General features: G+C 39.2%; 3 protein-coding genes across 3 annotated transcripts; all 3 read right to left on the reverse strand.

Annotated features, from left to right (window-relative positions):
- Positions 1–214: 214 nt before the first annotated feature.
- LOC114465293 (uncharacterized) lies at positions 215–5,881 on the reverse strand. Its single transcript, XM_028450215.1, has 3 exons — positions 4,220–5,881; positions 2,639–2,774; positions 215–1,911 (listed from the first exon to the last, which is right to left on the reverse strand). The coding sequence occupies exons 1-3, from the start codon at positions 5,843–5,845 to the stop codon at positions 215–217; spliced, it is 3,459 nt and encodes a 1,152-aa protein (XP_028306016.1). The 5' UTR covers positions 5,846–5,881.
- Positions 5,882–10,594: 4,713 nt separating this feature from the next.
- Positions 10,595–12,228, reverse strand: LOC114465301 (E3 ubiquitin/ISG15 ligase TRIM25-like). The gene is made up of 2 exons (XM_028450226.1): positions 11,963–12,228; positions 10,595–11,818 (listed from the first exon to the last, which is right to left on the reverse strand). Exons 1-2 carry the CDS (start codon positions 12,224–12,226, stop codon positions 10,595–10,597), a joined length of 1,488 nt encoding a protein of 495 aa, XP_028306027.1. The 5' UTR covers positions 12,227–12,228.
- Positions 12,229–18,881: 6,653 nt separating this feature from the next.
- Positions 18,882–20,954, reverse strand: LOC114464774 (E3 ubiquitin-protein ligase TRIM16-like). The gene has a single exon (XM_028449315.1). The coding sequence runs from the start codon at positions 20,916–20,918 to the stop codon at positions 19,290–19,292; it is 1,629 nt and encodes a 542-aa protein (XP_028305116.1). The 5' UTR covers positions 20,919–20,954; the 3' UTR covers positions 18,882–19,289.
- Positions 20,955–24,834: the final 3,880 nt, after the last annotated feature.

Here is a 24,834-nt window from a genome sequence, read left to right on the forward strand (position 1 = left end):
ATTTCATTACTTTAATCACAATAAATCCTTATATAGAACATAAACACAACAGTATATTAATATTAACCTCTTCACATTATTTCACTGCTGTCAACACAATAATTTATTATATATTATCTCTTTCAGCTATTTATAATATTTATCTATATACATTTTCATATAAGCCATGTGTGTGTGTGTGTGTGAATACATTTTACACACAGGAATAACTTTTCTATCTAAGTTTACAGAACTCAGCACTATCTCCTATATCATTAACATAAACTCCAGCGTGTAGAGGTTCAGTGAAGGTGGTGATGACTCTGTGGAGGAGAGTCATTGTTTCAGAGACGCTGTAGAAGGACAGAATACCTGCTGTGTGATCCACGTACACTCCTATTCTGGAGGACTGAGGACCTGAGACTAGAGACTCTATGTTGTTGTGATAAAATGTGTAACTGTTTGGAAAACAGATTAACATCCATGATTTGTGATTTAATCCAAATACACATTCCTTCCCTCTCCCTGTTCTGCTGATACTCTTGTATGCGACTGATACATCAACTCCTCCCCCTCTCCACTCCACCTCCCAGTAACAACGACCAGTCAGACTCTCTCTGCTTAGGACCTGAGACCATCCAGTGAACCTGTCTGGATGATCAGGATGAAGCTGATCTTCTTCCATTAATGTTACTTTTCTGTTTCCTTCTGATAATCTGAGTTTTCTCTGAGTTGTGTTTGGATCCAGAGTGATTTCCTGTGAATACTTTAAGAATCCAGCTCTGGTCCTCAGCTCTGATGGTAGATCATCCACTCTCTCCACAGTCTGACAGACTTTGTTCCAGTCCTCCATCAGGACTTTGTGGAGATGTTCTCTGAGCTCTGACACAGCTGCTGTCACCTCCTCAAAGCAGCTTCCAGGACCTCTGTGGATGATGGAGGAGTGTGTGGACACACTGAGCGCTGACAGGGAGCTGTAGCTGAGGACAAACTGGATGTGATCCTCAGTGTGGGAGAGCTGCTGCAGCTCAGCGTCTCTCTTCTTCAGCTCACTGATCTCCTGCTCCAGCTTCTCCTGAAGCGCTCGGACTGCACTCACTTCAGTCTGCTGCTTGGATCGGACCTCCTTCTCCAGCTCAGAGCTTCTTTGGTGGAGGAGACGGATCAGCTCAGTGAACATCTGCTCACTGTGCTCCACTGACTGATCAGCAGAGAGGTTGATGGTCTTCTCCTGCTCTTTAAGCAGCTCCACATCTTTCTCTCTGTCCTGGATGTTCTTGTAGATGTCAGCTCGACTCTCCTGCAGCTCTCTCTGTTTCTCAGTCCTTTCTGCTGCAGCTGAAACCATATCATGGTCTTTATGTTCCTCTATGGAGCAGATAATACAGATACACTGCTGATCAGTGCGACAGAACATCTTCATCACCTCATCATGACGAGAGCAGATCTTCTCCTGGATCTTCTTGGACGGATCCACCAGTTTGTGTCTCTTTAATGCAGCAGATTCATGATGAGGCTGAAGGTGTTTTTCACAATAAGAGGCCACACAGACCAAACAGGACTTGGAGGCTTTCAGTTTCCTCTCAGTGCAAACATCACAGGCCACGTCTTCAGCTGCAGCAAATCTTTGATCATCAGGATCATCTTGATGTCTGTTCTTCTTCTTTTCCTCCACTAACTCTGCTAACATGATGTTTTTCATCAGATCAGGCCTCTCTGTGAACTTCTTCCTACACTGAGGACAACTGTAGTTGTTCTTCTTCTCCTTCTCTCCATCCCAGAAGCTGCTGATACACGTCCTGCAGTAACTGTGTCCACAGGGAACGGTCACCGGCTCCTTCAGGAGGTCCAGACAAATGGAACAGGACAAAGTCTCCATCTGTAGCTCAGCTTGCTGCGCCATTTCACCAGCATCAGAGTTACTTTGACTTCCTGAAAACCAGTCAGAACTAGTCAACACCATCTGGTTACACCCAGAAGGAAACTTGAGACTGCAGTGAAAGAAAAGTGCATTCTGGGAAATGTAGTAATACAGAGACAGACAGTGAAGAGGAGGATGAAACAATGTGTTGTAAAGTCTGAAGAACAGGTCGATGGTTGACATTAAAAACTTCCTTTTATTATTACATTTAATGCTCACTGTAACTATGACTAAACACATGCTGTGAACCTCAACTACACACACACACACACACACACACACACACACACACACTCGCTCTCTCCCAGAATCCCGAGCAGTTCTCAGTCACTCCTCGAAGGCGCGCCCCAACCTGGTTGCTGTGACAACATCTCCAGCCAACACAAACAGTGTAAATCCCAGTGAGAGAACAGGTTTAAAGAGCAGAGATTATGTGATTAACAGCACTTTGCTGACACATAGAGGAAACTCAGGAAAGTAGAATCACAGAGTGTAAAAAGCTCCTGGTGGAACAGTCAGAGAGGGTCATGTGATCACCTTCTGTGATGCCTCATTGGAGGTTTTAGGGCTCATGTCTAGAGAGGTTGAGATAATAATGTTCATCTTAGTCCAAGCTCATCATCAGGTGTGGCTGTCACAGTCAAACTTAACAGAGGCAGCCAGGAGAATGCTGTGCAGCCTCCTGGTGGAACCTTTGGTGATATTTGGTCCTGCAGCCCAGGAAGAGCTGGAACAAACCATCCAGACGGGGCAGACCAGGCAGCTGCTTGTAGGTCTTAGCCTGACGTCTCCTCCTGATAGACCACCAGCTGGCAGGCCTAGGGGTCCCTAGGCTGCTTTTGGAACGCTCTTTATCATGGCCGCCACCTAAACACTTCCAGAGATTAAAGAAAAGTGGATAGGAAAGGAGATAGGAGGGACTATTGGAACACACTCTTCATGAACACCTGGAATGCCCTGAAACTTAGTTACATTTTAGTCCAAAGACTAAAACTAGAGTAAAATTTTATTTCCAAATTAACACTGATTTGGATCAAACCAGTAAGATTGAACAATTGTCCAAGTAACACCTGATGATCCCATGACTCATTAGTGTGCAGTGGCACAGCTTTGGAAACCAAGTTAGAATATGTGTTTACCAGACGATGGAGTGATGTCAGATACCATTGCAGTGAGAAAGTCATAGGTTTGATCCCCAGGCCTCACTATTAGATCAGGCCCACACCTCTGATGTTTCTAACACCTCAGTGGGGGAGCAATATAAGTCCTAACTAGGAAACTCAGAATCTGTCGTTCATTTGTTCAGCATCACAACCAAAGTCCAACTTGTTTTCCATCAACATTTTTAATAGTATTTTCTCATTTTTTCTCACTGGAACCCTTTGCTTTAGTTTCTAAAGATCTTGCCCAGTGAAAATACTCAACCTTGTCTCACTCCAAAGCGTCTAATGTCTACGCTTGTACATAAACAAAGCGTACATAGACTATACATCATCTGCCCAGTGTTTTCTATCAAGCATAGATTCTTCCTGCTTTATCCTGTTGCTATGGTGTTGCTAAGGATGCTTAGAATCAGGAAGTTGAATCACAGAAGGTGTTTATTATTAAAAACAATTCTTTTTAGGTGATTTATTTATTTATTTATTGTCATTATTCTTATTTATATTCATTTACGTTACAGTATATGTCGACACCTCGAGACTAAAGTATAGTGTAAGTGTTTAAAAACTTGTAATGATGAAACGATGCAAATAAAGAAACAGCCTTTACTTTAAAAATATTCATTACAGGCACCAAATAAGAATTAATTTTTTTTTTCATTAATTTTTATTTATAAAACAAATGTAATCTTTTTGTGTTAAATAAATGAAATTTAATGTCTTGTGAAGTGACATCATATCACACCATAAACAAACCAGGACAAAAATGACGTCAAATGAACAAAGTAGACAACAGTATTTTTATTTTGTTTAACTAAAGTGGTGTAACAACACATGCTACATAACAAGGCAGCATATCAGTTAGTGATTTCTATTAGTTTTTTAGGTTACACACTCTGTTCTAAGTCTTAATTTAAGCAGTGTTTTTAACCCTCATAAAAGATAAAACGTTACTGGTTTGGTTACATTAGACCTTCTTATATAAAAGTTATATTTCTATGTGTTAACAATCACCAAACTTTACATAAATCCCCAGTCTCCTCCCAGAATGCATCAGCTGCCAAAACAGGCCAATCGTCCTAAAGGTGGTGCTACAGCACACCTCTATGTGTGTGTGTGTAAATACATTTTACACACAGGAATAACTTTTCTATCTAAGTTTACAGAACTCAGCACTATTTCCTATAAGATAAATATTAATTCCAGCGTGTAGAGGTTCAGTGAAGGTGGTGTTGACTCTGTGGAGGAGAGTCATTGTTTCAGAGACGCTGTAGAAGGACAGAATACCTGCTGTGTGATCCACGTACACTCCTATTCTGGAGGACTGAGGACCTGAGACTGGAGACTCTATGTTGTTGTGATAAAATGTGTAACTGTTTGGAAAACATTCTAACATCCATGATTTGTCTTTGAATTCAAATCTACATTCATTCCCTCTCCCTGTTCTGCCGACATTCTTGTATGCAACCACAATTTCAACTCCTATCCCTCCCACCTCCACCTCCCAGTAACAACGACCAGTCAGACTCTCTCTACTCAGGACCTGACACCAATAGGTGAACCTGTCTGGATGATCAGGATGAAGCTGATCTTCTTTCATTAATGTTACTTTTCTGTTTCCTTCTGATAATTTGAATTTTATGTAAGCTGTGTTTGGATCCAGAGTGATTTCCTGTGAATACTTTAAGAATCCAGCTCTGGTCCTCAGCTCTGATGGTAAAACATTCACTCTCTCCACAGTCTGACAGACTTTGGTCCAGTCCTCCATCAGGACTTTGTGGAGATGTTCTCTGAGCTCTGACACAGCTGCTGTCACCTCCTCAAAGCAGCTTCCAGGACCTCTGTGGATGATGGAGGAGTGTGTGGACACACTGAGCGCTGACAGGGAGCTGTAGCTGAGGACAAACTGGATGTGATCCTCAGTGTGGGAGAGCTGCTGCAGCTCAGCGTCTCTCTTCTTCAACTCACTGATCTCCTGCTCCAGCTTCTCCTGAAGAGCTCGGACTGCACTCACTTCAGTCTGCTGCTTGGATCGGACCTCCTTCTCCAGCTCAGAGCTTCTTTGGTGGAGGAGACGGATCAGCTCAGTGAACATCTGCTCACTGTGCTCCACTGTCTGATCAGCAGAGAGGTTGATGGTCTTCTCCTGCTCTTTAAGTAGCTCCACATCTTTCTCTCTGTCCTGGATGTTCTTGTAGATGTCAGCTCGACTCTCCTGCAGCTCTCTCTGTTTCTCAGTCCTTTCTGCTGCAGCTGAAACCATGTCGTGGTCTTTATGTTCCTCCATGGAGCAGATAATACAGATACACTGCTGATCAGTGCGACAGAACATCTTCATCACCTCATCATGACGAGAGCAGATCTTCTCCTGGATCTTCTTGGACGGATCCACCAGTTTGTGTCTCTTTAATGCAGCAGATTCACCATGAGGCTGAAGGTGTTTTTCACAATAAGAAGCCACACAGTTCAAACAGGACTTGGAGGCTTTCAGTTTCCTCTCAGTGCAAACATCACAGGCCACGTCTTCAGCTGCAGCAAATCTTTGATCATCAGGATCATCTTGACGTCTGTTCTTCTTCTTTTCCTCCACTAACTCTGCTAACATGATGTTATTCACCAGATCAGGCCTCTCTGTGAACTTCTTCATACACTGAGGACAACTGTAGTTGTTCTTCTTCTCTTTCTCTCCATCCCAGAAGCTGCTGATACACGTCCTGCAGTAATTGTGTCCACAGGGAACGGTCACCGGCTCCTTCAGGAGGTCCAGACAAAAGGAACAGGACATGGTTTCTGTCTAAGCTCCTTTCTACGCCACGTCAGATATAGTTTTACCTCCTGAAAACAATTTGATCAACTTATAACTCAGTATTTCCTGGTTACACCCACATTCTTGTTAGATCTGAGTGGGAGGAACAAAGACATGTGCAGACAGAGATCAAAGGGAAGAATGTTGCTCTTTAAATGAACTGGTTTGACAGATACTCAGAGTTCAAAATATGGAATGAGGGACAGTTTAAAGTGTTAAAGCTCAGACTGACTTTATAGATACAGAATCCACTGAAAGTAATGAAAACTGACCAAAATACTGAAAAATGGGATATTTCATCAAACCCAGCTCAGGTTTATTTCTACTTTATAAAATCACTGCAACTCGACTTAGACTTCAAGGCAAATGTATTTGTATAGAGTATTTCGTACACAATGTAACTCAATGTGTTTTACATGATCAAAAAGTGCTACAGAAAATATTTGAAAGTTAAAAAATCATTAAGAACATTAAAATCAGCAGAAAAAACATTTAAAATCATCAACAAACAACAACATGACCAAAAATCTCCCTCTCAATCATACACAGTAGAGAAAAAGAAAAGCCTTTAACTTTGATTTAAAAATGTTCACATGTGATGCTGACTTCAGCTCTGCTGGAAGTTTGTTCTACTATTTGCAGCATAACAACTAAAAGCAGCATCACCATGTTTACTGTGAACTCTGGCTTTTTCTTACTTTTGAATCCAAGTACCCCCTTATGTCTGACTACAACATTTACCCAGAATTCTGAGAAAAAACAACTACAGATCATAATGATGGAATTAATAAGTGATAACACACACTTTAAAAACTATGGTTTTGTAAATAAGTGAATGAAACAGTATTTAGTGCCTCCTGAATAAATGTATTTCTGGAGTTTTTATCATTTCCTGTCACTCCCTCCTGATGTGGGACCAAGACTGACCTTTATATTTTTAGTTTATGTTCTAATCAAGATCTTTTTCTATCATCATTTTGTGTGTTTTGTTGTAGTTTGTCTGTTATTTTTTTATTATTCAGTATATATTTCTCTTATTTTGTTGTTTTTGTGTGTTGTATTAAATTATTCTCTCAGTGTTTGTGTTTTTGGTGTCGTTTGGTTGTTTTTTATGTCTTTTTTATGTTTTCTGTTATTTTTGTGTGTATTTAGTTGTGATCTTGTGTATTTTTCTGTCATTCAGTGTTTTTGTTGTTGTTTTGTGAGTTGTTGGTAATATTTAATATTATTATCATGTTTAACTAAAAATAAACATAAAAACCCATATTTCTCTCACGCTCTCAAGTAACCCCTTTAGTACCATTGTGTACCCCCATTTGAGAAACACTGCAATTAACTATTATTTATTTATTTTATTTATTCAGTTTATTTCCGATATGGTTACATTTACTTTTTTTTTTTTTTTTTTTTTTTTTTTTTTGTACATGCCGAAAAAGGAGACGAGAGAAGCAGTTTGCTTATCCGGGTCCCGTCCCCTGTTTTACCATCGCAAATTTACATGGGTTTACATGTCTCTCTGGTCAAACATTCTTGATTTCTTCTGAACATCCATCTGTAGTCAGTGTTGTCCTCTCTATCTTTGTTTGTGTTGGCCTTGTTCCCTGCCAGACGTTGTTAGCATTCCTCCAGTTCAAGAATAGTTCCTCTTTCGAAGGTGTTTGGAAGGTTTTCCCTTTTCATCCACAATGTCACCTTGTTTTGTCTCTACATCAAGGGTAATCCAGCTGTTGTTAGTTCTATTGGCAGTGTTGTATCCTCCACTGTCTGATGATGGGATCAGATCCAACTTGTATAAACACATCACTACATCCCAGTTCACAAGCAAGGCAGTATTTTAATGTAATATATCTTAGTTCATAAGCGTGTTTCTAACTGCTGTTGTTAGTTTTATTGGCAGTGTTGTATTTTCCACTGTTAGATTTAACTTGTATAAACACATTATTATATCCCAGCTCATAAGCAAGGCAGTAATTTCATTGTATAAAAAAAAAACGTGTTTCTAACTGCACATATGACAATAAACACTTTGAATTTAAATTTAATGTAATCCTTAATCACCCCACCACCTTGCAATTGAAATGAATAAATGACAGACAGTCTGAGTTTTGTTTCCAGTGTTTAGATCTGGGTCCATATCCATGATTACCATCAGTAATGTTGTTGTTTAGGTGGATCCTTCGTATTTTCCCAAGTTGTCCATCGTTTTGATGAGAACTGGTTTTCCGTCCTCTTCTTCCAGGATGTAAATCCTGCAGTTTTTTGACCAAGTATTCACAATCTTTCCTTCTTTTTTTATTTGGCGTGCCTTCCATGCAATGCTTGCATTTTGTTTCGTCAGGTTTTCATTGATGTACACCTTCGTTCCCTTGAGTTTATTTCTTTGCTTGAGTATTTCTCCTTTGAATTTCATATTCGTGAAGGTTATTTTTACAGCTCTGGTATCATTTCTCTTTGGCAGGAGTTGATGTTGTCAGGGTTCAGGACAATGTCCTTCGACTTCAGGAAGTCAATGACCTGTTGTTCAATCGATTTTGTTTCTTCGTCACTCCTGGGTTTTATCTTTAGGCCTGTGATGATGACATCTTTCTCTCTTTCCTTTTGTTCCAGCTGTTCAACCCTCGCGTTCAACAATTTTATCTCTTCAGCATTTCTTTCATTCTTTTCTTTCAGTACCTTTGTTTCGCTTTGTAGTCTTTCCAGTGAGTTTTCCAGCGTCTTTTCCAACGACTTTATCTCGGCAGATAGGTTTTGTAGACCCTCGCATATCATCTCCTTGACCTCTTCCAAACCCGAATTGGGTTCTGAAGGGCCTCCCTGCGGTTTTTTCACCATTTTCCTTCAGTCTTGGGCCCAGTTTTTCAGGCTGTTCAGGCTGTTCAGCTGTAGCCAGCTGTAGCCAAGGTCGTGTTATCGGAGCAAACGAAAACACGTCTGCTCTCTCCAAAGACCAGAGAAGATGATTAAAAAAATAAGATATAATAAAAAAAATATATAAAGTCCTTTAATATATATATATATTTTTTTTTATTTAGTTTTTTTTAGATGCACATATTTAGTTTATTGGTAATACATTGAACACATTTATAGTTATGTACATTGTCACTACAGGTACCCTTTAAACTACAGTAATATAATTGAGGATCCAGAGATGTAATAATGAGAAAGCTGTGAATATACAGAGTGGGAGGGGCTTTTCAGGGACAGTCACATGACCCGACGCCAAAATCTATGAATGGTATCACTTCCCTGGGAGGTGAGCAGTGCACGGGAGGCGTGTGCACGGAGGGAGTGGCTGTCGTGTTAAATGTGACATCCAACAGCATCCAACAGCACAGCTGCTCCCTCCAGTCATTTGAATTGAATGTTTAGTGCTGAGTTCAAGAAACTATTAATTAAACACAAGTGTCATAAATGACATATTAATTAATTGTGGGTTAGTGCATCGTCTTTTTTTAAATCCTGACAGATTTCAAAGGAAAAACAACACCAAATAAAAGCTCAGTAAAGTCAACAGTCAACTCACATGGATCAGTGTGTGATCATACATGCTTCAACTGTTCCCTTTGATAATATATCAACTAAATAACACTAACTTTAACCCTTTTCACTACTTTTAAAATGTTGAAACTTGTGAAACGTGTCCGTCCTTTTTTTCCTCTTCTCGTTCGTTGCTCAGTAACAGATGACGTCAACTTCCTGTTTGTCTCAGCATTAGTTTCTATTGGCTGTTTAGTAAAATGTATGAACACGTTTTCTAGGAAAACCCCCTCCCTGGGTGAAATAGTTTTTATTTTGGTTTAAAAAAAAAAGATTTTTAAAGATATTCTCTACGCTCCCACACGGCCCCTCAAATCTGACCATTGTTCATGAAATATGATAATATATGCATGTGGACAACATTCATTTATTTCAGTTGAAATAACATTTCAATCATGCAAAATGTAAGAAATATGTAGAATTCAAACATGTGGGACATGTTTTTACAACTTTTAATCAGTTTTATCTCTATCACTCTGTTCTGTAATAGTTGTAGTTTTTACATGAAAATGATGAAATATGACATAGTGTTAACTAGGGTTGGACGATATGGAAAAAAATATCACATTTTTTTTTTTGTAAAATCACGATTTTATCACAATTTTTTTTCATTCAGATCATTTAAACTATTATTTACCAGTAAAACAAACCAATTCAACTACTTAAAATCACCGTCCTAAATGGAAAAAAGGGATAAAAGATTATTTAAGTCAGAGTAATTTTTAAACATTTAAAAAAATATATATATGTAAGCAATTTATCAAACTGGTTACAATTAACATCAAACAAAAAGGCTGACATGCAAAAGTTCAAATTATTTTAATCACACAGTATTTTTATTTTGTTTAACTAAAGTGGTGTAACAACACATGCTACATAACAAGGCAGCACATCAGTTAGTGATTTCTATTAGTTTTTTAGGTTACACACTCTGTTCTAAGTCTTATTTTAAGCAGTGTTTTTAACCCTCATAAAAGATAAAATGTTACTGCTTTAGTTACATTAGACCTTCTTATATAAAAGTTATATTTCTATGTGTTAACAATCACCAAACTTTACATAAATCCCCAGTCTCCTCCCAGAATGCATCAGCTGCAAAAACAGGCCAATCGTCCTAAAGGTGGCGCTACAGCACACCTCTAAGTGTGTGTGTGTGTTTGAGAACACATTTTACACACAGGAATAACCCTTCTAACTAAGTTTCCAGAACTCAGCACTATCGCCAACATAATAATTAATCCAAACTCCAGTGTGTAGAGGTTCAGTGAAGGTGGTGATGACTCTGTGGAGGAGAGTCATTGTTTCAGAGACGCTGTAGAAGGACAGAATACCTGCTGTGTGATCCACGTACACTCCTATTCTGGAGGACTGAGGACCTGAGACTAGAGACTCTATGTTGTTGTGATAAAATGTGTAACTGTTTGGAGAACATTCTAACATCCATGATTTGCCATTAAATCCAAATGCATCCCTTCCCCCTGCTCTGCTGATACTCTTGTATGCGACTGATACACAAACTCCTCTCCCTCTCCACTCCACCTCCCAGTAACAACGACCAGTCAGACTCTCTCTGCTCAGGACCTGAAACATGTCAGTGAACCTGTCTGGATGATCAGGATGAAGCTGATCTTCTCTCATTCTTGTTACTTTTCTGTTTCCTTCTGATAATCTGAGTTTTCTCTGAGCTGTGTTTGGATCCAGAGTGATTTCCTGTGAATACTTTAAGAATCCAGCTCTGGTCCTCGGCTCTGATGGTAGATCATCCACTCTCTCCACAGTCTGACAGACTTTGGTCCAGTCCTCCATCAGGGCTTTGTGGAGATGTTCTCTGAGCTCTAACACAGCTGCTGTCACCTCCTCAAAGCAGCTTCCAGGACCTCTGTGGATGATGGAGGAGTGTGTGGACACACTGAACGCTGACAGGGAGCTGTAGCTGAGGACAAACTGGATGTGATCCTCAGTGTGGGAGAGCTGCTGCAGCTCAGCGTCTCTCTTCTTCAGCTCACTGATCTCCTGCTCCAGCTTCTCCTGAAGCACTCGGACTGCACTCACTTCAGTCTGCTGCTTGGATCGGACCTCCTTCTCCAGCTCAGAGCTTCTTTGGTGGAGGAGACGGATCAGCTCAGTGAACATCTGCTCGCTGTGCTCCACTGTCTGATCAGCAGAGAGGTTGATGGTCTTCTCCTGCTCTTTAAGCAGCTCCACATCTTTCTCTCTGTCCTGGATGTTCTTGTAGATGTCAGCTCGACTCTCCTGCAGCTCTCTCTGTTTCTCAGTCTTTTCTGCTGCAGCTGAAATTGTGTCATGGTCTTTATGTTCCTCTATGGAGCAGATAATACAGATACACTGCTGATCAGTGCGACAGAACATCTTCATCACCTCATCATGACGAGAGCAGATCTTCTCCTGGATCTTCTTGGACGGATCCACCAGTTTGTGTCTCTTTAATGCAGCAGATTCATGATGAGGCTGAAGGTGATTTTCACAATAAGAGGCCACACAGTTCAAACAGGACTTGGAGGCTTTCAGTTTCCTCTCAGTGCAAACATCACAGGCTACGTCTTCAGCTGCAGCAAATCTTTGATCATCAGGATCATCTTGACGTCTGTTCTTCTTCTTTTCCTCCACTAACTCTGCTAACATGATGTTTTTCACCAGATCAGGCCTCTCTGTGAACTTCTTCATACACTGAGGACAACTGTAGTTGTTCTTCTTCTCCTTCTCTCCATCCCAGAAGCTGCTGATACACGTCCTGCAGTAATTGTGTCCACAGGGAACGGTCACCGGCTCCTTCAGGAGGTCCAGACAAATAGAACAGGACATGGTCTCTGTCTAAGCTCCTTTCTACGCCACGTCAGATATAGTTTTACCCCCTGAAAACAATTTGATCAACTTATAACTTGTAATTACTCAGTATTTCCTGGTTACACCCACATTCTCGTTAGATCTGAGGGGGAGGAACAAAGACATGTGCAGACAGAGAACAAAGGGAAAAATGTTGCTCTGTAAGTGAACTGGTTTGACAGATACTCAGAGTTCAAAATCTGGAATGAGGGACAGTTTAAAGTGTTAAAGCTCAGACTGACTTTATGGATACAGAACATTAAATAAATGTTCACATGTGATGCTGACTTCAGCTCTGCTGGAAGTTTGTTCCACTTCTTTGCAGAATCACAACTAAAAGCAGCAACACCATGTTTACTGAGAGCTCTGGCTTTTTCTTTCTTTTGAATCCAAGTACCCCCTTATGTCTGACTACAACATTTTATCCAAAATTCTGTGAAAAAAACAACTACAGATCATAATGATGGAATTAATAAGTGATAACACACACTTTAAAAACTCTGGTTTTGTAAATAAGTGAATGAAACAGTATTTAGTGCCTCCTGAATAAATGTATTTCTATAGTTTTTATCATTTCCTGTCACTCCCTCCTGATGTGGGACCAAGACTGACCTTTATATTTTTAGTTTATGTTCTAATCATGATAATTTCTATCATCATTTTGTGTGTTTTGTTGTAGTTTGTCTGTTTTTTTTTATTATTCAGTATATATTTCTCTTATTTTGTTGTTTTTGTGTGTTGTATTAAATTATTCCCTCAGTGTTTGTGTTTTTGGTGTCGATTGGTTGTTTTTTATGTCTTTTTTATGTTTTCTGTTATTTTTGTGTGTATTTAGTTGTGATCTTGTGTATTTTTCTGTCATTCAGTGACTTGTTGTTTTGTGAGTTGTTGGTAATATTTAATATTATTATTATGTTTAACTCAAAATAAACATAAAAACCCATATTTCTCTCACGCTCTCAAGTAACCCCTTTAGTACCATTGTGTACCCCCATTTGAGAAACACTGCAATTAAGTATTAAAAAAATAAGATATAATAAAAAAAATATATATAAAGTCCTTTAATATATTTTTTTATTTAGTTTTTTAAAAAATTTTTTTTAGATGCACATATTTAGTTTATTGGTAATACATTTAACACATTTATAGTTATGTACATTTTCACTACAGGTACCCTTTAAACTACAGTAATATAATTGAGGATCCGGAGATGTAATAATGAGAAAGCTGTGAATATACAGAGAGGGAGGGGCTTTTCAGAAACAGTCACATGACCTGACGCCAAAATCTATGAATGGTATCACTTCCCTGGGAGATGAGCAGTGCACAGGAGGCGTGTGCACGGAGGGAGTGGCTGTCGTGTTAAAGGTGACATCCAACAGCATCCAACAGCACAGCTGCTCCCTCCAGTCATTTGAATTGAATGTTTAGTGCTGAGTTCAAGAAACTATTAATTAAACACAAGTGTCATAAATGACATATTAATTAATTGTGGGTTAGTGCATCGTCTTTTTTTAAATCCTGACAGATTGACATAACTAAACCAAGATGGCGCGGCGGATGGTCGCCTCGGTACTGCGCTCTCTCGTAGTTGTTGTGTTTTTCTTTATTTTTGTAGTTTCTTGCTCCCCTTCTCTGGTCTCTTTCACCAGAGAAGAACTATTACAAGTTGGACAGTCCTCTGCTGATCTTTTTTCACCGGTTCTCATTGAACCAGAAAGTTATGCGGAGATTCTCACCGGAGGAGCAGCAGCTCTCTATGGAATTTGCAGAAGACGCCGCAGACGCAGACGGGGTAAATGAGCAGGCGCGCTTGTTAAACTGAGGCAGCGGGGATTACGCACTGCGCTTCCATCCATTCACCTGGCGAATGTCCGCTCACTGGCAAATAAAATGGATGAACTGCTGCTCCTAAACACCAGAAACTCGGACTTTTGCAGATCCGCCGCCCTGTGTTTTACTGAAACTTGGCTCAGTGAACTCATCCCGGACAGCTCTTTACATCTACCGGACTTTCAGCTCCTCAGAGCGGACCGCGTAAAAGAGCTCTGTGGGAAGACGAGGGGAGGCGGAATATGCTTTTACATTAACCAAGGTTGGTGTACAGATGTCACAGTGTTGAAGCAGACGTGTAGCCCTAATCTGGAGAGTTTTTTCATAAACTGCAAACCGTTTTATTCTCCTCGGGAGTTCTCCTCGTTTGTTATGGTCGGTGTTTACATCCCACCCCAGGCTTGCGTAACAGAGGCGTTACAGCACCTGGCCGACCAGATAGCAGACGTGGAGAAAAAACATCCAGACTCTTTGCTTATCATTCTCGGGGATTTTAACAGAGCAAATCTAACCCACGAACTCCCAAAATACAGACAGCATATAAAGTGCCCCACCAGGGGTGCTAACACACTGGATCACTGCTACACTGTAATAAAGGATTCATATCACTCTGTTCCCCGTGCAGCTTTGGGGCTCTCTGATCACTGTCTGATTCATCTCATCCCCACCTACAGGCAGAAGTTTAAATCTGCTAAACCTGTAGTAAGGACTGTTAAGAGGTGGACAGAGGAGTCAAAGCAGGAGTTACAGGACTGCTTTGACTGCACTGATTGGAGTGTTTTTGAAGCTGCATCAGACAACCTAGATGAACTGACTGACACTGTGACATCTTACATCAGCTTCTGTGAGGACATGTGTGTGCAGACCAAGACTTTCTGCACATACAACAACAACAAACCCTGGTTCACACCTCAACTAAGGATGCTACGTCAGGCTAAGGAGGAAGCCTACAGGAGTGGGGACAGGAACCTGTTCAGGCAGGCCAAGTACACACTATCCAGGGAGATCAAAGTAGCCAAGAGGTGCTACATTGAGAAGCTAAAACAAAGCTTCTCAAACAAAGATCCTTCTGCAGTGTGGAAAAGCCTGCAAGAAGTTACCAACTACAGGAAACCCTCCCCCCACCCTGCAGGTAACAAAAGACTAGCTAGAGACCTGAATAGCTTTTACTGCAGGTTTTCACACCCACCCCCCAGCTCATTAGCATCAGCCCATCACCTGGACTCTGCCCTTCCTGCTCCCCCTACTCCCCCCCTACCTCACCCTCTGTCCCCCCACCTGCCCTGAAGATCAATGAAAGAGATGTGTGCCAGCTTTTCAAAAAACAAAACATCAAAAAGGCTCCAGGACCAGACGGAGTGTCTCCTTCCTGCCTGAAAGCCTGTGCTGAGCAGCTGGCACCCATCTTCACACGGATCTTCAATACATCACTGGAGCTGTGTGTAGTACCTTCATGCTTCAAAAGTTCCAGCATCATCCCAGTCCCCAAGAAACCTGCCATCACAGGACTCAATGACTATCGACCCATTGCTCTGACGTCTGTAGTCATGAAGTCCTTTGAGAGGCTGGTTCTGAGCCACCTGAAGAAGATCACTGGACCCCTGCTGGACCCTCTGCAGTTTGCCTATCGGGCAAACAGGTGTGTCGAGGATGCAGTCAACATTGGACTGAACTACATCCTGCACCACCTCGACTCCCCAGGGAACTACGCTAGGATCCTGTTTGTGGATTTCAGCTCTGCATTCAACACCATCATCCCGGACATCCTTCACCAGAAACTCACCCAGCTCACAGTGCCGGCCTCCACCTGTCAGTGGATCACCAACTTCCTGACTGACAGGAAGCAGCAAGTAAGGCTGGGAAGCATCACATCTGGCACCCGGTCGCTCAGCACTGGCGCCCCCCAGGGGTGTGTTCTCTAACCACTGCCATTCTCCCTCTACACCAATGACTGCACCTCAGGGGACCCCTCTGTGAAACTCCTGAAGTTTGCAGATGACACCACCGTCATCGGTCTCATCCGGGACGGGGACGAGTCTGCCTTCAGACGGGAGGTGGAACAGCTGGCTCTTTGGTGCAGTCAGAACCATCTGGAACTGAACCCGTTCAAGACCGTGGAGATGACAGTAGACTTCAGAAGAAATCCCCCCCCACTCCCCCCCTTACCATTTTAAATAGGGAATTGGCTACCGTGGACTCCTTCAGGTTCTTGGGATCCACAACCAGGAAAAAGGCACAGCAGAGGATGTACTTCCTGCGTCAGCTGAGGAAGTTCAACCTGCCCCAGGAGCTGCTGACCATGTTCTACACCTCCATCATTCAGTCTGTTCTGTGCACCTCCATCACTGTCTGGTTTGGATCTACAACCAAACTCGACAGACACAGACTACAAAGGATAGTCAGGACTGCAGAAAAGATCATTGGTGTCGATCTGCCCTCCATCCAAGACTTATCAGAATCAGAATCAGAATCAGAATCATCTTTATTCGCCAAGTGTATGTTGTACACACGAGGAATTTGACTCGGTCAACTGTCCAGGGTCAGAAAACGGGCAGGTAACATCACTGCAGACCCCTCTCACCCTGCACACAATCTGTTTAAACTCCTCCCCTCAGGCAGACGCTACAGATCACTGTACGCCAAAACTACCCGCCATGAAAACAGTTTCTTCCCCCAGGCTGTCACTGTGATCAACACTAAACAGTCAAAGAGTGTCAGAGCTGGTTCTGTGAAAAAACCCTGGAACCAAACATAACAACCCTGGATCAATCTGACACTGAGAATGTTCATGTACATACCTTTAATTTAAATGTTCTCCTGCACTACTTATCAATGCTCTACTGCACTATTTTCCTTTTATTATTATTATATTTTATTATTATCTTTCTTTTCTATTATTTTCCTTCTTTTTATCTTATTTTTTATTTTTTATTTTTATACTATTATTATTATTATTATCTTGTTATTTATCGAGTTTGCACATTCTAGTCTAACTACTGTTTATATTTATACTTATGTTTATACTTATATCATCTTTTCTAGTTGATTGTTTATTATTGAATGTTTTCACTATTGGAGAGAGCACAGTTGACCGAGTCAAATTCCTCGTGTGTACAACATACACTTGGCGAATAAAGATGATTCTGATTCTGATTCTGATTCTGATTTCAAAGGAAAAACAACACCAAATAAAAGCTCAGTAAAGTCAACAGTCAACTCACATGGATCAGTGTGTGATCATACATGCTTCAACTGTTCCCTTTGATAATATATCAACTAAATAACACTAACTTTAACCCTTTTCACTACTTTTAAAATGTTGAAACTTGTGAAACGTGTCCGTCCTTTTTTTCCTCTTCTCGTTCGTTGCTCAGTAACAGATGACGTCAACTTCCTGTTTGTCTCAGCATTAGTTTCTATTGGCTGTTTAGTAAAATGTATGAACACGTTTTCAAGGAAAACCCCCTCCCTGGGTGAAATAGTTTTTATTTTGGTTTAAAAAAAAAAGATTTTTAAAGATATTCTCTACGCTCCCACACGGCCCCTCAAATCTGACCATTGTTCATGAAATATGATAATATATGCATGTGGACAACATTCATTTATTTCAGTTGAAATAACATTTCAATCATGCAAAATGTAAGAAATATGTAGAATTCAAACATGTGGGACATGTTTTTACAACTTTTAATCAGTTTTATCTCTATCACTTTGTTCTGTAATAGTTGTAGTTTTTACATGAAAATGATGAAATATGACATAGTGTTAACTAGGGGTGGACGATGTGGAAAAAAATATCACATTTTTTTTTTGTAAAATCACGATTTTATCACAATTTTTTTTCATTCAGATCATTTAAACTATTATTTACCAGTAAAACAAACCAATTCAACTACTTAAAATCACTGCCCTAAATGGAAAAAAGGGATAAAAGATTATTTAAGTCTGAGTAATTTTTAAACATTTAAAAAAATATATATGTAAGCAATTTATCAAACTGGTTCCAATTAACATCAAACAAAAAGGCTGACATGCAAAAGTTCAAATTATTTTAATCACACAGTATTTTTATTTTGTTTAACTAAAGTGGTGTAACAACACATGCTACATAACAAGGCAGCATATCAGTTAGTGATTTCTATTAGTTTTTTAGGTTACACACTCTGTTCTAAGTCTTATTTTAAGCAGTGTTTTTAACCCTCATAAAAGATAAAATGTTACTGCTTTAGTTACATTAGACCTTCTTATATAAAAGTTATATTTCTATGTGTTAACAATCACCAAACGAGCACGACAAGAACAAGACAAAGTGATTTTATTCATGTTATTAATTACTATATAGTTTATTTATTGGGACAAAAACAGAGCTGATTATTGATTTATAAACCAATCGAAATAAGATTTGATATCAAACAGAATTAAACCACAAACAGACTCACATGTTTCCCTCAAACCCTGCAGTTACAAAATAAAAATCTACTTTTTGTGTCGAAAATAAAACCTTTTAAATGTAAACATATGCACACAGACACAAAATAAAATTAACAATTATTACTATAATTAATTGCATAGTTCACATACTTCATTTCATTACTTTAATCACAATAAATCCTTATATAGAACATAAACACAACAGTATATTAATATTAACCTCTTCACATTATTTCACTGCTGTCAACACAATAATTTATTACATATTATCTCTTTCAGCTATTTATGATGTAAATATATTTATCTATATACATTTTCATATCAGCCGTGTGTGTGTGTGTGTGTGTGCGTGTGTGTGTGCGTGTGTGTGTGCGTGTGTGTGTGTGTGCGTGTGTGTGTGTGTGTGTGTGTGAGAGAGACACAGCAAAACTCTAATTTCCTTAATCCACATAAATCTAACCATTCACATTAATTATGTATTTTTGACATACAGTATATGTACAGCTACATACATGAAATTATTTCTCTACATTTAAACCCTCACTGAGGAGTGGTGGGCAGCCACAGTTTGGTGCCCAGGGAGCAGTTGGGGTTAAAGGACTGGATTAACATCTCACAGTGATGACCCAGGTGAGAATCTAACCAGTGACCCTCTGATTACAAACCTGATGTCTTTAACCACTAGACCACCACTGCCCACATTAAACACAAGATTAACATTTCTTACAACAATATATTGTGTGTGTGTGTGAATACATTTTACACAGGAATAACATTTCTATCTAAGTTTACAGAATTCAGCACTATCTCCATAAAAATAAATACAAACTCCAGCGTGTAGAGGTTCAGTGAAGGTGGTGTTGACTCTGTGGAGGAGAGTCATTGTTTCAGAGACGCTGTAGAAGGACAGAATACCTGCTGTGTGCTCCACGTACACTCCTATTATGGAGGACTGAGGACCTGAGACTGGAGACTTGATGTTGTTATGTTTAAAATAATTTGAAAAATAGGTTAACATCCATGATTTTTCATTAAATCCAAATCTACATTCATTACCTCCCCCTGTTCTGCTGATACTCTTGTATGCAACCACAACTTCAACTCCTATCCCTCCCACCTCCACCTCCCAGTAACAACGACCAGTCAGACTCTCTCTGCTCAGGACCTGACACCAATAGGTGAACCTGTCTGGATGATCAGGATGAAGCTGATCTTCTCTCATTAATGTTACTTTTCTGTTTCCTTCTGATAATCTGAGTTTTCTCTGAGCTGTGTTTGGATCCAGAGTGATTTCCTGTGAATACTTTAAGAATCCAGCTCTGGTCCTCGGCTCTGATAGTAGATCATTCACTCTCTCCACAGTCTGACAGACTTTGTTCCAGTCCTCCATCAGGACTTTGTGGAGATGTTCTCTGAGCTCTGACACAGCTGCTGTCACCTCCTCAAAGCAGCTTCCAGGACCTCTGTGGATGATGGAGGAGTGTGTGGACACACTGAACGCTGACAGGGAGCTGTAGCTGAGGACAAACTGGATGTGATCCTCAGTGTGGGAGAGCTGCTGCAGCTCAGCGTCTCTCTTCTTCAGCTCACTGATCTCCTGCTCCAGCTTCTCCTGAAGCACTCGGACTGCACTCACTTCAGTCTGCTGCTTGGATCGGACCTCCTTCTCCAGCTCATAGCTTCTTTGGTGGAGGAGACGGATCAGCTCAGTGAACATCTGCTCACTGTGCTCCACTGTCCGATCAGCAGAGAGGTTGATGGTCTTCTCCTGCTCTTTAAGTAGCTCCACATCTTTCTCTCTGTCCTGGATGTTCTTGTAGATGTCAGCTCGACTCTCCTGCAGCTCTCTCTGTTTCTCAGTCTTTTCTGCTGCAGCTGAAACCATGTCATGGTCTTTATGTTCCTCCATGAAGCAGATAATACAGATACACTGCTGATCAGTGCGACAGAACATCTTCATCACCTCATCATGGCGAGAGCAGATCTTCTCCTGGATCTTCTTGGACGGATCCACCAGTTTGTGTCTCTTTAATGCAGCAGATTCATGATGAGGCTGAAGGTGATTTTCACAATAAGAGGCCACACAGTTCAAACAGGACTTGGAGGCTTTCAGTTTCCTCTCAGTGCAAACATCACAGGCCACGTCTTCATCTGCAGCAAATCTTTGATCATCAGGATCATCTTGACGTCTGGTCTTCTTTTTTTCCTCCACTAACTCTGCTAACATGATGTTATTCACCAGATCAGGCCTCTCTTTGAACTTCTTCATACACTGAGGACAACTGTAGTTGTTCTTCTTCTCTTTCTCTCCATCCCAGAAGCTGCTGATACACGTCCTACAGTAATTGTGTCCACAGGGAACGGTCACCGGCTCCTTCAGGAGGTCCAGACAAATGGAACAGGACATGGTTTCTGTCTAAGCTCCTTTCTACGCCACGTCAGATATAGTTTTACCTCCTGAAAACAATTTGATCAACTTATAACTAGTAATTACTCAGTATTTCCTGGTTACACCCACATTCTCGTTAGATCTGAGGGGGAGGAACAAAGACATGTGCAGACAGAGAACAAAGGGAAGAATGTTGCTCTTTAAATGAACTGGTTTGACAGATACTCAGAGTTCAAAATCTGGAATGAGGGACAGTTTAAAGTGTTAAAGCTCAGACTGACTTTATAGTTACAGAATCCACTGAATGTAATGAAAACTAACCAAAATACTGAAAACTGGGGTATTTCATCAAACCCAGCTCAGGTTTATTTCTACTTTATAAAATCACTGCAACTCGACTTAGACTTCAAGGCAAATGTATTTGTATAGAGTATTTCGTACACAATGTAACTCAATGTGTTTTACATGATCAAAAAGTGCTACAGAAAATATTTGAAAGTTAAAAAATCATTAAGAACATTAAAATCAGCAGAAAAAACATTTAAAATCATCAACAAACAACAACATGACCAAAAATCTCCCTCTCAATCATACACAGTAGAGAAAAAGAAAAGCCTTTAACTTTGATTTAAAAATGTTCACATGTGATGCTGACTTCAGCTCTGCTGGAAGTTTGTTCCACTATTTGCAGCATAACAACTAAAAGCAGCATCACCATGTTTACTGTGAACTCTGGCTTTTTCTTACTTTTGAATCCAAGTACCCCCTTATGTCTGACTACAACATTTACCCAGAATTCTGAGAAAAAACAACTACAGATCATAATGACTGAATTAATAAGTGATAACACACACTTTAAAAACTCTGGTTTTGTAAATAAGTGAATGAAACAGTATTTAGTGCCTCCTGAATAAATGTATTTCTGTAGTTTTTATCATTTCCTGTCACTCCCTCCTGATGTGGGACCAAGACTGACCTTTATATTTTTAGTTTATGTTCTAATCAAGATCATTTCTATCATCATTTTGTGTGTTTTGTTGTAGTTTGTCTGTTATTTTTTTATTATTCAGTATATATTTCTCTTATTTTGTTGTTTTTGTGTGTTGTATTAAATTATTCTCTCAGTGTTTGTGTTTTTGGTGTCGTTTGGTTGTTTTTTATGTCGTTTTTCTGTTTTCTGTTATTTTTGTGTGTATTTAGTTGTGATCTTGTGTATTTTTCTGTCATTCAGTGTCTTGTTGTTGTTTTGTGAGTTGTTGGTAATATTTAATATTATTATTATGTTTAACTCAAAATAAACATAAAAACCCATATTTCTCTCACGCTCTCAAGTAACCCCTTTAGTACCATTGTGTACCCCCATTTGAGAAACACTGCAATTAAGTATTAAAAAAATAAGATATAATAAAAAAATATATATAAAGTCCTTTAATATATTTTTTTTTTTTTTTTTTTTTTTTTTTTTTAGATGCACATATTTAGTTTATTGATAATACATTTAACACATTTATAGTTATGTACATTGTCACTACAGGTACCCTTTAAACTACAGTAATATAATTGAGGATCCAGAGATGTAATAATGAGAAAGCTGTGAATATACAGAGAGGGAGGGGCTTTTCAGGGACAGTCACATGACCCGACGCCAAAATCTATGAATGGTATCACTTCCCTGGGAGGTGAGCAGTGCACGGGAGGCGTGTGCACGGAGGGAGTGGCTGTCGTGTTAAATGTGACATCCAACAGCATCCAACAGCACAGCTGCTCCCTCCAGTCATTTGAATTGAATGTTTAGTGCTGAGTTCAAGAAACTATTAATTAAACACAAGTGTCATAAATGACATATTAATTAATTGTGGGTTAGTGCATCGTCTTTTTTTAAATCCTGACAGATTTCAAAGGAAAAACAACACCAAATAAAAGCTCAGTAAAGTCAACAGTCAACTCACATGGATCAGTGTGTGATCATACATGCTTCAACTGTTCCCTTTGATAATATATCAACTAAATAACACTAACTTTAACCCTTTTCACTACTTTTAAAATGTTGAAACTTGTGAAACGTGTCCGTCCTTTTTTTCCTCTTCTCGTTCGTTGCTCAGTAACAGATGACGTCAACTTCCTGTTTGTCTCAGCATTAGTTTCTATTGGCTGTTTAGTAAAATGTATGAACACGTTTTCAAGGAAAACCCCCTCCCTGGGTGAAATAGTTTTTATTTTGGTTTAAAAAAAAAAGATTTTTAAAGATATTCTCTACGCTCCCACACGGCCCCTCAAATCTGACCATTGTTCATGAAATATGATAATATATGCATGTGGACAACATTCATTTATTTCAGTTGAAATAACATTTCAATCATGGAAAATGTAAGAAATATGTAGAATTCAAACATGTGGGACATGTTTTTACAACTTTTAATCAGTTTTATCTCTATCACTTTGTTCTGTAATAGTTGTAGTTTTTACATGAAAATTATGAAATATGACATAGTGTTAACTAGAGGTGGATGATGTGGAAAAAAATATCACATTTTTTTTTGTAAAATCACAATTTTATCACAATTTTTTTTCATTCAGATCATTTAAACTATTATTTACCAGTAAAACAAACCAATTCAACTACTTAAAATCACCGCCCTAAATGGAAAAAAGGGATAAAAGATTATTTAAGTCAGAGTAATTTTTAAACATTTAAAAAAATATATATGTAAGCAATTTATCAAACTGGTTACAATTAACATCAAACAAAAAGGCTGACATGCAAAAGTTCACATAATTTTAATCACACAGTATTTTTATTTTGTTTAACTAAAGTGGTGTAACAACACATGCTACATAACAAGGCAGTATATCAGTTAGTGATTTCTATTAGTTTTTAGGTTACACACTCTGTTCTAAGTCTTATTTTAAGCAGTGTTTTTAACCCTCATGAAAGATAAAATGTTACTGCTTTAGTTACATTAGACCTTCTTATATAAAAGTTATATTTCTATGTGTTAACAATTACCAAATGAGCACGACAAGAACAAGACAAAGTGATTTTATTCATGTTATTAATTACTATATAGTTTATTTATTGGGACAAAAACAGAGCTGATTATTGATGTATAAACCAATCAAAAGAAGATTTGATATCAAACAGAATTAAACCACAAACAGACTCACATGTTTCCCTCAAACCCTGCAGTTACAAAATAAAAATCTACTTTTTGTGTCAAAAAATAAAACCTTTTAAATGTAAACATATGTACACAGACACAAAATAAAATTAACAGTTATTACTATAATTAATTGCATAGTTCACATACTTCATTTCATTACTTTAATCACAATAAATCCTTATATAGAACATAAACACAACAGTATATTAATATTAACCTCTTCACATTATTTCACTGCTGTCAACACAACAATTTATTACATATTATCTCTTTTAGCTATTTATAATGTAAATATATTTATCTATATACATTTTCATATAAGCCGTGTGTGTGTGTGTGTGTGTGTGTGTGTGTGTGTGTGTGTGTGTGTGTGTGTGTGTGTGTGTGTGTGTGTGTGTGTGTGTGTGTGACACAGCAAAACTCTAATTTCCTTAATCCACATAAATCTAACCATTCACATTAATTATGTATTTTTGACATACAGTATATGTACAGCTACATACATGAAATTATTTCTCTACATTTAAACCCTCACTGAGGAGTGGTGGGCAGCCACAGTTTGGTGCCCAGGGAGCAGTTGGGGTTAAAGGACTGGATTAACATCTCACAGTGATGACCCAGGTGAGAATCTAACCAGTGACCCTCTGATTACAAACCTGATGTCTTTAACCACTAGACCACCACTGCCCACATTAAACACAAGATTAACATTTCTTACAACAATATATTGTGTGTGTGTGTGTATGAATACATTTTACACAGGAATAACATTT

Source organism: Gouania willdenowi, chromosome 6 (genome assembly GCF_900634775.1).
Source record: "Gouania willdenowi chromosome 6, fGouWil2.1, whole genome shotgun sequence".
In the NCBI taxonomy this organism is placed as follows: Eukaryota; Metazoa; Chordata; class Actinopteri; order Blenniiformes; family Gobiesocidae; genus Gouania; species Gouania willdenowi.